The sequence below is a fragment of the Rhinichthys klamathensis genome, unplaced genomic scaffold, assembly GCF_029890125.1.
Source record: "Rhinichthys klamathensis goyatoka isolate OS25496 unplaced genomic scaffold, OSU_Roscu_1.1 h1tg000021l_1, whole genome shotgun sequence".
NCBI classification, from domain to species: Eukaryota; Metazoa; Chordata; class Actinopteri; order Cypriniformes; family Leuciscidae; genus Rhinichthys; species Rhinichthys klamathensis.
Genome location: NW_026606572.1, coordinates 1344401 through 1361653, shown reverse-complemented (window position 1 = coordinate 1361653; position 17253 = coordinate 1344401). Strand labels below are relative to the sequence as shown.

Genomic DNA, 17253 nt, shown 5'->3' with positions numbered 1-17253 from the left:
TGTGTGTGTGTGTGTGTGTGTGTGTGCACGCATATGTTGCAGCGGCATGGATCTCCTCCCCTCCCTCCACATTGCTGGGGACCTTGAAAGTTTATCTCACACAGAAGTTGAAAAACCATGTTGTTCATTTAAAATCTTACTAAATTACTGAAGTTGAAAAGCATTCTGTTCCTTTAAAGTTGAAAAGAACCCCAGAGTATTTCTCTCTTTCTCACACCAGCGTTTGACAGTTAGAGGGGTGTGTTTAGTGATCAGAATGAGACTGTGAATGTTTTGCTAAATTTATTTTCATAGTGTATAAGCATTAAAAGTTTGAAATAGACCTTTTTAAAAATATGATTTTAATTAAATTCATAAAAAACAAATATGCTATATCGATGGTCTCTGAGGAAAACTTGACTATATTTTTTATTTATCAGGGTGCATGTAAAGAACTTTGAAATTTGCGGCTCTCACAACTTATCACACACATTGTGTGAAATGTTTAATAATTCCTCAAGTAGTATCTGTGAGAAAATCCCCACATATGGCTATAGTGAGAGAGCTACAATGAAGACTTTTAGAATCTGTGATGCCTCAGGCCGAGCTCCATTGATAGCCTGCTTATAAGCTCCTTCCGATCACCAGCACATCTTCAGAGAAATACGTTACTTTACAATAATGTTAGCTTCAGGATATAGGGTGACAGAGCAGATGAGCCTCTGTGCATCATGTAATGTTAGTCTGCTAACGCCTTTCCAGAGCCAAAGTTTTGTTCGTACTAAATTTATTTCAAAGCATAATCGTAAAAGTTTAAATATGATCTTTTAAAAATGAAAAGATTGTTTAAATTAAATCTTTATAGTTTTAATACATTCGTATGTTTTAGAAGATTACTGTAATGATTTTGTTTAACGGTGACCTAAAGTATAATTGTTATTAATATAGCCATAATGATTTTTGAACTGTAACAGTATATTCTACCCCATACACGACCATCACAGAAAACTACATTTTTACATTGTTTTTTACATACTGTTTTGCACTGGTTCCATAAAATCAAATAAAGTATATAACTCAATGTATAATGACAAATGTATTCAAACAATTTAACCTTAGTTTTAGCTAAATTAATATATATATTTAAAAATTAATTATATATATAAATATAAAATAACTCACACTCACAATAGCTTCACACCCTCACAGAGACGAGAGGAGTGACAGTCCAGATGAGCCTCTGGGGTCACAATGCCCCAGCATATGCAATGCTAGTCCGCTTTTCAGAGGTTTATTCATATTAAACTCGTTTAAAAGCATAATCTTAAAAGTTTAAATGAGATCTTTTAAAATTGAAAAAAAAAACTGTTTAAATCAAATCTTTAAAGTTTTATTAAAATCGTATCTTCTATTTATCTTCTTAGAAGACTTCTGTATGATATAAATGATTTTCATAAAGCTATTATTTTTTACTAAACATTGTTTGTTCAAAAAATAAAAAATGTTATAAATCAAGAACTGTGCTTTGGCGTCTTAGATCTTATTTCAAATAGTTTTTGTCCATGCGACATGAAACATGTTGTCAAAGTTTGTCACAAAGTTTTTTTTTGTTTTAAAAGAAATCCCAGGACTCTACATTGCTCTTATTTAGATTAAGTTGTATCATTTAGAAAATCACCACACATCTTCAGAGACGCAATGTGCCTCTGTGCTCCATGACGCAGCATAAGTTTGTCTTGAGCGAATATTTAATTTTACTCGTCTTAATTCAAAGCATGTTCTTACTTTTTCTGCGGTAGCTACGACCTATTGTACGTATGAGATATATCATATTTACTTTTCTTGCATCTCTCAAACTATCCTTATTCATTGTGGAAGCACACAGGGTGAAACCCTTCACTGAGAATATACTATCGGTTATCTACTCAAAATATATGTAGAAGTTTAAAATTTTAGCATTTGTTGATGCGACAGGCCACATGAACAGACTTTGGGGAGAGCTGATGATACTATAGCAGGAAACATGCCCCTTTGACCTCCTCCATTTTTGTAGGCTTTTTGTTAAATACCCTATAGCTTAGTCCTTAAAAGGTACACTGTGTAGGAATTTCCCCATCTAGCGGTGAAATTGTATTTTGCATTCAAACGCATAGTGCTCTCTAGCGCTTCGCTTTTTCAAATGCATGTTGCAACTACGGTAACCGCTACGTGCCAAGAAGCTACGACATGTCGTCCAATTGCGCTTCATCGAGTTTAACTATACACATTCTACCGTTATGTTGCCTATATAATGAATTACACAACCACGGAATGAAAAAGCTTGTAATTTAGACCATAACACTGACTTAACTGTCGACGAGAAAGCAGGACTTCAGTGTCCCTTTCAAAGTCTTTCTCCTTAAATTAGCTCTATCCACCTGGGAAAAGCTATCCCGATATTTACCGTCGTTTTGAATTTGCGGGACGCGTTTCACTTTAAATTAATTTTTTAAGCTTTATCATGGCTACGAGGATTGCATTATGAAGTGCCGTGCAATCTTTCAAATTTGCCGGGGGAGTGACAAGCGCCTCTCACTGACCTTCTTGTGTCCGTTTCAGATGGTTTCAGTCAGCCGGCTCTAAACGAAAACGTGTTGAGGTAGCCTAGTGCTTTTTGTCCCTCTCCGCTATTATAGTTTTTCAAGATGGCGGAACGACATGGAGGCCTCCATGGACTTATCCGTCAGAACATCGGCAGAGCTAATTTTACACCAATGAGGTCATATTTATGAATAAAGCCATTGAGCTATTAAAATACTTTTTAAAATGTATTTAATTCCCCTTAAAACCAAAGATTAAGTTTAATGACACAACGGTCCACCCAAAATCAAATACTTTATACGATTTGTATTACACTTTTCAAAGGGTAATCTTACTTTGAAGTTTGAAAAAATGTAAAAGCACTTCTTCATGTTTGCTGTGTTCTGACACAATGCCATTAATTGGTACTTTTTTCCTTTAAACTTCTTTTAAAATATACTTTTTTTATTTATACAAAGGTTCAATTTCAATTAATTTCCTAGCAAGTATAAAGTAAAAAATATGATATATGATATGTCTGATGCAAAGTTTTTTGCAAAAGAAATATGTGCCGCTAAACACCAAACAGTTCATCTCAGACGTAGACTAAAAATTCCCTTGGCTAGAAAAAATCTCTACAAAAGATCGTTTCTTCCTATGGCAGTGATTATCTTACATCGTACAGTGTTTTAATTGAAACAATAGAGCAACTGTTTAACTATATTATTTTTTGTATTTGTGTTGTTGATATGTGATGTGTCTTATGGTACAATGTCAAAGAAAAATTTCCACTCTGTGAAAACAGACTGGACAATAAAGTTCAATCAATCAATCAAACGTAAGGTGGTTTTTCAGATTTTCCGCCAAAAATCAAATACTGTATTATCCTTTTCAAAGATTAATCTAGCTTATAAAGTTAGAATAAAAAAACAAACATATCTTCATACCTGTTGTGTTCTGACACAAGGCCATTAGCTGATTCTTTTTTCTTTTATAAATTTACTGTCTACAAATATCAGCCTGATAAATATGTACTTAATTCACGATTAAACAAGATAATCATGCTACCAAATACGTCTGACACAATGTTTTTAAGAAAAAGCAGTGTTTTAAAATGCAACTAAACAAGATGATTTTTCTTTTGACAGACCTACAGAAATGGTTGTTGATTACTAAGTTTCAGGCATAGTGCAAACATGCAATGTTTGAGAAAGTGTAATCTTTGTTCGGTCTCACCCACAAACGCAAAACTTTGTGTTGGGTGATTCGGGCATAGCTTTTTACTAAAAGAAAATATTATGGAAGTCATAATCAAACCGTAATTATATTTTATTTATTAATTATAGGGCTTCGTGCTGATTTAAAGTTTTTGTTATTAACTAATACCTTTATTTTATTTTTTACATCCAGCACAATTTTTTTTTACAAAAATTGTTCTCTAACCCCAAATAAACAGATAATGGAATGTTCACAAGCTACAGTTAGATATTATTCTGCTTAGTATGTGTGTAAATAGTTGTGCTTAAATGTTTGGATGTATTTTTACACGCCAACATATTTTGGTCACACCGTAGTGATGCAAAGTTCCACACTCTTGTAAAGACTATGGTCTAACTTTAAAACATAATCTTTATACATGAATTCAAAAAGACCAAATCACTAAGAAAAGCACCGTTTATAATAATAATAAATATACAAAAGTTCACAAATGATGGTTTTATTACTATTCAGATAGCAGACGACACTGGTTCACATTTTGAATGTGTGTCTGTTTTAGGTGAAGACTTTTCTTTGAGAGCCGTCAACATTCATTGTTTATAGGAATAAATGACCATTAATAATTTAAGTATTTGTACTCTGAAGTATTTCTGTTTAAGAATGTTTGACTAAATTGCAACTTTCCCTCTATCTACGATGTGGAATCCAACAAAGTATTAACGCAAAAAAAGTATGTGCATGCTGTTTTACACGTAAACTATTACAACAGAATCACATATGACTATTGTACTGAGAGAGGCGTATTCATTAAGACTGTTAAACAAAGTTTGGTGTTTAAAATTAAAATTGCACTAAAGTAAATGCTAGTGATCAACTTGCTAAAAAGTAAATACAACATGAGCCATAGAGAAAAGCCACTCGTGATCAGTTTTGTATGTTTGTAATTGACATCATGTTTCTTTTTGTACAGTTTGCAAAAACTATAGTCTCCGAGCGATGTCAAACATATAGGAATTTATGAAAAACATGAACAGATATTTCTACATGAGATATTTATTTTAGAACATATTTCAGCTATGTCTACGAAACATCGACATGAAAGATGAGTATTGCTGTTTTTATGTTACCTATAAAACTATTATACTTCAAACTCGTCTAGCTATTGCCCATTTCACAGCACAGTCATAGATACATCGTTATGTTTTGTATGTCGCTAAACAACGGTTAAGCTAATGAATTACCGTTGAAAGGCGGGATGATTCATTTTTTATTCCGTCAACACCGATACTTTGACACTAGAGTTTTAGTCAGGAGTCTTTTAGGCCTGATCCAGAAAACAGGCATTGTGTTTTATGTCTTAATAATCGTTCTTCTTTTTATGAAAAGTAAGCAGTTTTTTGGCCTCATCATCAAAAATGTTTTAACATATTGTAAATATCAATTGTTATATAAATTATATGTGAAACACGCTCAGTCGCATTAGAGTCGGATTCTTGTTCAAATTGAACATTGTTATTGAACCGCTAGTGTTCTTAAAATGTTTACCACGGTTTCATTTTTAACAACACTATCGTAACACTTTTCGTATTTTGTACGATGTTTTCTTTACACTCTCACCCCATGGATATCCGTTTCCTACGGTTAGCTGTAATGTTAGTGAACTCTAGGCCTTCTCTTTTTTCATATACGACAGTATTTGCATGAATCGGCTTGATTTAATAAAATGATGGTTTAAACCACAGTGTAATTTTATACCATCCTAGTTTTTAAATATCTCTTAAATTTTATATTTTAACCCTTTATGCGAATGCGAATATAGAATATCACACAAGGATCTCTAAAATATTTTTTTTCGTGTAAAACATCTATGTAGGTCATAGATCTATCTATGTTTTTAAAAATACAAATACATCTTTCTCTAAGTGACCCTCAATATCTGGGGATAGCTTCCGTGTAGCTATGATGATTGATCAGAAAATTACTTTTGTCGCTTTGTTTGAAGAAACACTTTAATCAGCTGGTGCTTGATAATTATTAAACAACCCTCAATTCGGTAATGACGTGTTTTACGCGATATTGATATCGCGTTTTAATTTAAACTCAATGCGCTAAAGTTCTATAACTGGACTTAATATTTGGTAAAGCCTTACTTTCTTAATGCTTTTTACAGAACTTGTTGCAAACAATTCATCCCCGTCTTTAACCTCTTAATCTTTAATGAAAATATCATTACTGGATTAAAGGACAACTCCGGTGCAAAATGAACCTCGGGTGTAATAACACATTGGTACAGACTAAATCGTTCCCTGAGATTTGTTTTCATGATAATCGAATGTAAAGAGTTTTATCTCTAAAAACAGTTTAGCTTATAACGCTAGTATATTGGGCATCGAGTAAGCAAAAAGAGATCGCTAGTTAATACCATTAACAAGGCTCAAATTAGCCCCACACTAACACGGCAGCATAATGAGTGTCCTTACATGCAAATCGAAGCATTGAGAACTTTGTAAGTGTATAGACAGTTTAATAAGAAGATACTTTACACAGACAGTACAGTTAGCGCATACAGACAGCAGCCATCTTGGAAAACAGTCTCGATCAGTCAAACCACGAACACGGTGATACGTGAGCTGAACTGTGACTTGGAATCTCATATGGTCCGTTGTTTCCGGAAGAAAGCACTGAGCGCATAAGAGAAGCACTGAACGCAACAGAGAAAATAAAAAAATAAATATAATTTATCTTATCTTCAATATCTACACGTACTGTTCGCTCACCTTCGTGGTTCTATTGATCGAGACTGTTTTCCAAGATGGCTGCTGTCTGTATGCGCTAACTGTACTGTCTGTGTAAAGTATCTTCTTATTAAACTGTCTATACACTTACAAAGTTCTCAATGCTTCGGTTTGCATGTAAGGACACTCATTATGCTGCCGTGTTAGTGTGGGGCTAATTTGAGCCTTGTTAATGGTATTAACTAGTGATCTCTTTTTGCTTACTCGATGCCCAATATACTAGCGTTATAAGCTAAACTGTTTTTAGAGATAAAACTCTTTATATTCAATTATCATGAAAACAAATCTCAGGGAACGATTTAGTCTGTACCAATGTGTTATTACACCCGAGGTTCATTTTGCGCCGGAGTTGTCCTTTAAGAGAAAATATTTGTCTCTGTCAGGAAAACAATGTTTCCTACATTTAGTCGTGATAGCAAGCTCTTGGTTTTCTCGGCATCTCTTTGCTTGTATACAACACTTGATATGCATTCATTTAAATAGTATATTATCCTAGTTTATTACTATAATTATATTTTTATATTTTGGGGCAGACATTCCATTATCTGTTTATTTGGGGTTAGAGAACAATTTTTGTAAAAAAAAATTGTGCTGGATGTAAAAAATAAAATAAAGGTATTAGTTAATAACAAAAACTTTAAATCAGCACGAAGCCCTATAATTAATAAATAAAATATAATTACGGTTTGATTATGACTTCCATAATATTTTCTTTTAGTAAAAAGCTATGCCCGAATCACCCAACACAAAGTTTTGCGTTTGTGGGTGAGACCGAACAAAGATTACACTTTCTCAAACATTGCATGTTTGCACTATGCCTGAAACTTAGTAATCAACAACCATTTCTGTAGGTCTGTCAAAAGAAAAATCATCTTGTTTAGTTGCATTTTAAAACACTGCTTTTTCTTAAAAACATTGTGTCAGACGTATTTGGTAGCATGATTATCTTGTTTAATCGTGTATTAAGTACATATTTATCAGGCTGATATTTGTAGACAGGAAATTTATAAAAGAAAAAAGAATCAGCTAATGGCCTTGTGTCAGAACACAACAGGTATGAAGATATGTTTGTTTTTTTATTCTAACTTTATAAGCTAGATTAATCTTTGAAAAGGATAATACAGTATTTGATTTTTGGCGGAAAATCGGAAAAACCACCTTACGTTTGATTGATTGATTGAACTTTATTGTCCAGTCTGTTTTCACAGAGTGGAAATTTTTCTTTGACATTGTACCATAAGACACATCACATATCAACAACACAAATACAAAAAATAATATAGTTAAACAGTTGCTCTATTGTTTCAATTAAAACACTGTACGATGTAAGATAATCACTGCCATAGGAAGAAACGATCTTTTGTAGAGATTTTTTCTAGCCAAGGGAATTTTTAGTCTACGTCTGAGATGAACTGTTTGGTGTTTAGCGGCACATATTTCTTTTGCAAAAAACTTTGCATCAGACATATCATATATCATATTTTTTACTTTATACTTGCTAGGAAATTAATTGAAATTGAACCTTTGTATAAATAAAAAAAGTATATTTTAAAAGAAGTTTAAAGGAAAAAAGTACCAATTAATGGCATTGTGTCAGAACACAGCAAACATGAAGAAGTGCTTTTACATTTTTTCAAACTTTAAAGTAAGATTACCCTTTGAAAAGTGTAATACAAATCGTATAAAGTATTTGATTTTGGGTGGACCGTTGTGTCATTAAACTTAATCTTTGGTTTTAAGGGGAATTAAATACATTTTAAAAAGTATTTTAATAGCTCAATGGCTTTATTCATAAATATGACCTCATTGGTGTAAAATTAGCTCTGCCGATGTTCTGACGGATAAGTCCATGGAGGCCTCCATGTCGTTCCGCCATCTTGAAAAACTATAATAGCGGAGAGGGACAAAAAGCACTAGGCTACCTCAACACGTTTTCGTTTAGAGCCGGCTGACTGAAACCATCTGAAACGGACACAAGAAGGTCAGTGAGAGGCGCTTGTCACTCCCCCGGCAAATTTGAAAGATTGCACGGCACTTCATAATGCAATCCTCGTAGCCATGATAAAGCTTAAAAAATTAATTTAAAGTGAAACGTGTCCGGCAAATTCAAAACGACGGTAAATATCGGGATAGCTTTTCCCAGGTGGATAGAGCTAATTTAAGGAGAAAGACTTTGAAAGGGACACTGAAGTCCTGCTTTCTCGTCGACAGTTAAGTCAGTGTTATGGTCTAAATTACAAGCTTTTTCATTCCGTGGTTGTGTAATTCATTATATAGGCAACATAACGGTAGAATGTGTATAGTTAAACTCGATGAAGCGCAATTGGACGACATGTCGTAGCTTCTTGGCACGTAGCGGTTACCGTAGTTGCAACATGCATTTGAAAAAGCGAAGCGCTAGAGAGCACTATGCGTTTGAATGCAAAATACAATTTCACCGCTAGATGGGGAAATTCCTACACAGTGTACCTTTTAAGGACTAAGCTATGGGGTATTTAACAAAAAGCCTACAAAAATGGAGGAGGTCAAAGGGGCATGTTTCCTGCTATAGTATCATCAGCTCTCCCCAAAGTCTGTTCATGTGGCCTGTCGCATCAACAAATGCTAACATTTTAAACTTCTACATATATTTTGAGTAGATAACCGATAGTATATTCTCAGTGAAGGGTTTCACCCTGTGTGCTTCCACAATGAATAAGGATAGTTTGAGAGATGCAAGAAAAGTAAATATGATATATCTCATACGTACAATAGGTCGTAGCTACCGCAGAAAAAGTAAGAACATGCTTTGAATTAAGACGAGTAAAATTAAATATTCGCTCAAGACAAACTTATGCTGCGTCATGGAGCACAGAGGCACATTGCGTCTCTGAAGATGTGTGGTGATTTTCTAAATGATACAACTTAATCTAAATAAGAGCAATGTAGAGTCCTGGGATTTCTTTTAAAACAAAAAAAAACTTTGTGACAAACTTTGACAACATGTTTCATGTCGCATGGACAAAAACTATTTGAAATAAGATCTAAGACGCCAAAGCACAGTTCTTGATTTATAACATTTTTTATTTTTTGAACAAACAATGTTTAGTAAAAAATAATAGCTTTATGAAAATCATTTATATCATACAGAAGTCTTCTAAGAAGATAAATAGAAGATACGATTTTAATAAAACTTTAAAGATTTGATTTAAACAGTTTTTTTTTTTTCAATTTTAAAAGATCTCATTTAAACTTTTAAGATTATGCTTTTAAACGAGTTTAATATGAATAAACCTCTGAAAAGCGGACTAGCATTGCATATGCTGGGGCATTGTGACCCCAGAGGCTCATCTGGACTGTCACTCCTCTCGTCTCTGTGAGGGTGTGAAGCTATTGTGAGTGTGAGTTATTTTATATTTATATATATAATTTTTATATATATATATTAATTTAGCTAAAACTAAGGTTAAATTGTTTGAATACATTTGTCATTATACATTGAGTTATATACTTTATTTGATTTTATGGAACCAGTGCAAAACAGTATGTAAAAAACAATGTAAAAATGTAGTTTTCTGTGATGGTCGTGTATGGGGTAGAATATACTGTTACAGTTCAAAAATCATTATGGCTATATTAATAACAATTATACTTTAGGTCACCGTTAAACAAAATCATTACAGTAATCTTCTAAAACATACGAATGTATTAAAACTATAAAGATTTAATTTAAACAATCTTTTCATTTTTAAAAGATCATATTTAAACTTTTACGATTATGCTTTGAAATAAATTTAGTACGAACAAAACTTTGGCTCTGGAAAGGCGTTAGCAGACTAACATTACATGATGCACAGAGGCTCATCTGCTCTGTCACCCTATATCCTGAAGCTAACATTATTGTAAAGTAACGTATTTCTCTGAAGATGTGCTGGTGATCGGAAGGAGCTTATAAGCAGGCTATCAATGGAGCTCGGCCTGAGGCATCACAGATTCTAAAAGTCTTCATTGTAGCTCTCTCACTATAGCCATATGTGGGGATTTTCTCACAGATACTACTTGAGGAATTATTAAACATTTCACACAATGTGTGTGATAAGTTGTGAGAGCCGCAAATTTCAAAGTTCTTTACATGCACCCTGATAAATAAAAAATATAGTCAAGTTTTCCTCAGAGACCATCGATATAGCATATTTGTTTTTTATGAATTTAATTAAAATCATATTTTTAAAAAGGTCTATTTCAAACTTTTAATGCTTATACACTATGAAAATAAATTTAGCAAAACATTCACAGTCTCATTCTGATCACTGAACACACCCCTCTAACTGTCAAACGCTGGTGTGAGAAAGAGAGAAATACTCTGGGGTTCTTTTCAACTTTAAAGGAACAGAATGCTTTTCAACTTCAGTAATTTAGTAAGATTTTAAATGAACAACATGGTTTTTCAACTTCTGTGTGAGATAAACTTTCAAGGTCCCCAGCAATGTGGAGGGAGGGGAGGAGATCCATGCCGCTGCAACATATGCGTGCACACACACACACACACACACACACACACACACACACACACACACACACAAACGACTCCCTAACTCCCTACGGTCCAAAAAAATATATAATTGGAGATAGTTTTCAGAGAGATCCGGCTCTAGCGGGGGATTTTTCTTCCAACTCTGTAAAACATGTAAGATTATTTTATTTTATCTAAACAGACAGATAAGTGCATGCGGCGCATCCTTTACTGCTCTGACAAAGACACACACACACACACACACACACACACACACACATAGAGCACCTCTTTTTGTTTTAAGGCAGTGTGAGATCATTCATACACTGGTTTATAAGCTGTATGTCTTTTTCTTCAACTCTCTAATACATTTTTAACTGTTTGCAATATTTTTGTGGTTCCATTTTATTTAAACTTTTTGTGTGAGGTTTTAGTACGATTTTATTTTATATTCTTTTACAGAACAGATACACTTTTACAGTTTTTTCTTATCACTTTCACACACACCTGCTATGATAAGCTTAGGCATAGCGAGGGGATGCGCTAAAAAATAACAATCCACCGCTTTGTAATTGTAACAACAAAGTCCAATACATCTCAAACTATCTGTCACACATCCTATACACCCTTTTTCTTGTTCAAACGATTAGACAAACTGTCATCATTTTTGACAGAAGCTGTACCCGCAAGGGGCGGAACTAGATCAAACAAACTTCAAACAATCCATCATTTTTGACAGAAGCTGTAACAGGAAGGGGCGGAACTAGATCAAACAAACTTCAAACAGTTCATCATTTTGACTAGTGATCGACCGATATATCGGCCAGCCGATATATCGGGCCGATATTTGCGGTTTTTACGTGTATCTGAATCGGCCGATACGCGGCTGCTGCGTTCGCCAATAGTTTTTTCCCGGCATTATTTATAGACAGGTGTCCACAGGCAGCTCTGTGCTGCTGGAGACGCTGCAGTTCACGTGCAGACCCTGCACTGTCCCTCCCCCACTAGCAGAGTGCAACCTGCGCTTCAAGATAACGGTAACTTTTAAACTTTCAAAGCATCTTTTAACTGTTTGACTGCTGAAATATTGTCAAACACTTTGAAAATGGAAACACGTTGCTCTATAACTGTTATGTGGTTGCAACTATATAGCTAAGCAAGTTTGTGGGTCCAAATGGAAAACGCGAATGACTCGTCTATAAAACTGCTTGCTTGCCATTGTATTTAGGGAGCTGCAAATAGCTGTAGGCTATCCGTTCAGTATGCATTAGGGCTGTCAATGAATATTCTAAATACGAATATATATTCGAATAGTTTAAAAAAACTGAATTTTGAAGGTGAAAATTAATATTCGAATGTGGAAAAACAAGCCCGCGGTAGCAGACTAACGTTACCACAGCACAGCTCGCTCGGAGCGCTCAGTGTCGGTTCTATGTACTGTGAAACTTCAATTAATGTATTTGTTTCAATCACTGAATGAAGCCTGCTATATACCTTAAATTGCTTGCACAAAACTCTTGATCAGCACTCAACATTTGTTTGTTGTTGTTCATTTAAACCGGTATGCGCGGAGAGCGTGAGGGTGAGTGCGAGAGAGAGAGAGAGTGCGCCTGCGAGTCCGGGCGAGCCAGAGTGAGCTCTGCGGTCTTGGCCATTAGTTGATTTACTCGGTTTTTTATGTAGTAATATGTTGTCAAATATGTTTAAACTCAAATAAGCTACTTAATACTAGTAGTTATGTCTCTTTGTATTAATTTGTCCTGTTATTGACGTAATGCGCGTCATTGACCAAATGCACGACGATATGTTCAAATATGTTTTTTAGAGGGAATATACAAACGCCATTTGAGCAATTTTGACAGCCCTATATGCGTACGGTAGCTGTTACGAACACTGGTCATAGGATTAAGTAATACTGCAACGTAAGGGGCGGAACTAGGTCAAAGGTAACCGGAAGGGGCGGGACAGGAAGGGGAGGAGCCGGAAGGGGCGGGGGGAGATCAAAGGATAGACACGCCCACCTGTCAATCAATCATTTTGACAGGTGCTGTATCCTATTACTACTGCTGAATTACACTCCACTTTAATGCTTACCAAGAGAAATACTATATGCCACCAACCCTTTTTTGTAGAGATCACCATATGATCTTCCCATGCTAATGTACAGTTTAAGTGTCAGGGGGAGCGTGTCTCTTGTAGTATTTTTGCAGAGAAGAGACACTATGGTGCTTTTAACCAATACTTAAGTGCAGTTATGCGTAAGCATATTGATTCCAAGAACAATTTGTCCCCAGTCTGGATTAGAGCTGCAGAGATTATTTCATTTGAATATTCTATTAGCATTTAAGGATGTATTTTGAATGGAAGGGAAGTCACACTGGGATTTGCAGTAGAACCGATGAGTTGGAAGAAAAACCAGTAGCTCAAATAAAATAAAAACAAGTTAGGCATAATGTGAGAGCTGATGTATGTATATCTAAAGGGTTTTACCCTGGGGTGGGGGGGTTATTTTGTGTAAATGACTATGTTATCATACTTATTACATGAAATATTGATTTGAAATTATTTTATTATGCTGTTACAGATTTTACCGACTATTATATACAAAACATTTTGATAAAAGATTTTTGTGATTGATCAGTCAGAATCAAGCATTCCAGAAAGATTTGTAATAAGTAATGAATAATTGACGACGGGCCGTTGAAATATTAGAAAAATAATGCACACCTGAGGTGGTAATGCTGTTACACCTCGGGTGTGCATTATTTTTCAATAATTCAACAGGCCAGAGTCAATTATTCCGCTTATACTACGGTTACCACACCTAAAAAGTTTTTTCAGATGTTGTATTTCAAGACATTTGTCAGGTTTTGTCCTTAAAATGCTCTTGGGTGTAGGATTTACGCATATAATCCCAAACCTCCGTTGCTAATTCCAAAACGTAATTTTAGAGGAGACTTGAGCCACTGATAGCAGTACGTTATTAATGCAGTTATAGAGAGAAAGAGAGAGAGAATCAAGCGTGTATGAATTACCTGAGTCTGTGTGTCTCTCAACAGTGTTCAGCAGCAGCGTCTCTACTAATAACACAACTGTAAGTTTATCAGCTCCAAGAACAGAGCCGTTATAACATCGCTAGTGAGAAATGTCATGTAGCTTTTAAGTTGTTAAACTATTTTACTGATAAAATCATCAGAGCAGCGCTGACAACACGTTTCTGTGCGAGTTTGTATCCGCACTGTAGGTTTGTGTGTTTAAGTGCGAGAGAGCGGGATAGAGTAGCCTACGTGCTGTCCATACATAATAAAATTTTATTTTCTGGCACAAAACATAGAAATAATTTGTCATTTCTATCCTATTGTTTACTATATTTATTTGCTTGGTCAGTGTCATTGTGGGTTTTGGCTCTTTTGCTGTTATAGGCTGTAAAGACCTTTGAAATAACTGAAATCATTTGGCGAAGTGATATGGAACTGCGGTCAAGACCTGCCTGGAACTACTTTAGCCGTGTGTTTCCCTGAAAATAATTGCACACCTTAGAACGTTCGACAACCAATCAGATGCAAGCATTCAACAGCCCTGTAGTATTACTTATTTTGTACACTTTATGACATTCCAATATAGTTAATGTGCAAGAATTAAAAGCCTTTTATACTGTATATTTATAGAAAGATGCCCCAGATATCTATAAGAAAGGAATGCTCCATATTTGTGATTATTATTACTCATAAATTGCTGCTGAATAAACGCTGCACAGCTGACATCTGCATATATTGCAGGCAATTGCCATTGTGGTTGCCTGCTGCACACATGCACTTGTCTGAACTGAAGTGTCCTCAAAAGCTCTCAGTGTAGGGGCTGACTCACGCACAGCTGTAGGAAATTGACTTATGTATATTTTGATGATCCCTTACTTTTTGCTTTATTATAAGCCTCCTCCACAGCACCTGTTTCATTATGCTCAGAATGACTGAGAATGAGTCATCTGTGAAGCCTGTGTGTTTGCATGAGTGCAGCAGTGAATGAGTGTGCCTGTGTGTGAGAGAGACATTCCCAAAGTTTAGCAGCTTAACTGAGTGTATTTAACCATACTCACTTAGTATGTGACTGGTCTTCTGCGCCCTCGGCTGCTCAGACTGAACTTCGACTCTCTTCTCCCAGGATGTTTGTTTTTTAATTACTATTATTCTCACATTTGCATCAATAGCCTAAATATTAGTACAAGCGAGTTCTAGTCAGACAGAAGGCAAAATCCCCTTGATGCCACCGGGTCTCTGTGGAGAAGTCCAAACTGAGATACTAAGGCGAAGAGATAAACATGATGTAACAATAGGAGAGGCAGGTGATGATTGCCTTGATAGACAGAGTGAAGCTCTCCAGAGTGACAGAAGAGGAAGTAGTTTTTTAAATTTTGAATTTGAATGTTTCGTAGCACCTAATCAACGCGGAGCTCGCCACACAGCAAAACTGAAAACACCAAGATGCGCTCAAAGGTATTCACACCGGAAACCAGTTCAACTGACAAAACCATAGAGCATCACATCTCAGAAGTTATGTCTGTGTAGGCTAGGCTATACACAGAGACATGACAGCGCATGATTCTTCAAATGTTTGCATTGTTCCTTATTGAGCACCACACCTAACTTACATATATTAAAACATTTAACGTTAGACGACCACAAAAGTTAGTCAGGTCGCGTATTTTTACCTAACGTTAAAAAGAAGCTAGCGATGAGAAATCGTGTCCAACTGAGGGGGTAACCATAGTAACATACAGTACGCGGCTCGTATAGGCTACTTTTCGCGAGGAGCATCGGGCGAAACATTGACAAACATAAACACAGCCATTATTCACCACTTACCTAGGCTATATTTCACATATAACATATACAACACAACAAGGGCTTTGTTTTGTTTTAAAAGTTTAAAGATAGTTGAGGTTTGGCAAAGACAAAAAAAGGTTTCGCGAGACTATATCATATTTTCTACATATTAATAATAATAATAATAATAAACCACATTAAATATATAAGATAACACCACCAAAAAGTCTTCATCAAATTGGCTAGTCATGTTTTTGTTTCTACCTGAAAAACAAAATAACTAAAAGCATAGTATAATTTGACACTAACCTGGGATGCGTGCTGAAGCATGAAACAAACACTTGCAAGTTTTCCCTTACTTCCATAAGTGGTAGGCATGTTGAGGTCGATTGTTTAATTGTCCATTTTGGCAGCTCCAGAAGCGCAGCACCGCGCACCGCACGATCGTCAACAGGTCACGCATCAGAGGCACGGTCGGTTGTGTGGAAGCACGCGATGGGCGGAGGCTGATGTACAGACGTTGTTCTCTGCGTTCTCACCTAAACATCGCGTCAGAGCGCTATGACGGCGATTAACGAAGGAAGATGCTCGTTCAGACACTCGTGCGTAAGCAAGAAGGGAGGAGGGAAACAGTCACCGATAAGCTGAAGCACAAAATTCCTCTGGGAATACAAATAAAGCAAGCAAAAATAATTTCTATCTATCTATCTATCTATCTATCTATCTATCTATCTATCTATCTATCTATCTATCTATCTATCTATCTATCTATCTATCTATCTATCTATCTATCTATCTATCTATGACAACAAAAGCTATCTTATACTGCATGTAATTGTAAGGGAGTAGGGAGACAGATGATTTTCACAAATGCAAACACTTAAAATTCGCTTATATAAGATGATGGAGGTTGGATGATATATCCACATAACAGGATTAGGCATGAAATGATTTCCCCTGAATCTCCAGATGCGTCTGAATGTGTGCTGATATTTAATAACTTTGTGTTGCTCACCATACTCCGCACACTCCCAGATAGTTGTACATCTACACCCCACCCCACATTGCATCATACCTTTCACTAAAATGAAAGAATAAAAAAATGCAAACACAGCCGAACAGAATATGAATGCATTAAGCATATAAATGCATCAGGAGACAATTTATGGTGATGCTTAGGTAGACACACTTTCCCTGTATGTGAAACAGGAGACTAAGAATCCCCAAATTACCCTTACACCCGACCTAGGCATCTTGATTTGTTGTATTCCAAAAAAGGATGTATTCGGGGTTTTTTGTCAGACATCTAAAAAAAAAAAAAAACTTGGCTGCTATAATTTAAAAAAAAGGATAAGAAAATATGAGTGGTGCTTGTCAAAAATCACCA

At 35.5% G+C, this 17253-nt stretch overlaps 1 protein-coding gene across 1 annotated transcript in view; it reads right to left on the bottom strand.

The window, feature by feature from the left end:
* Positions 1-16441, bottom strand: part of aff3 (AF4/FMR2 family, member 3) — a 33839-nt gene extending 17398 nt beyond the window's left edge. The window contains exon 1 of the mRNA XM_056241118.1: positions 16176-16441. Coding sequence (XP_056097093.1) covers positions 16176-16244 — 69 coding nt within the window. The 5' untranslated portion in view covers positions 16245-16441. The remainder of the gene's footprint in view (positions 1-16175) is intronic.
* Between the last annotated feature and the right edge of the window lie 812 nt (positions 16442-17253).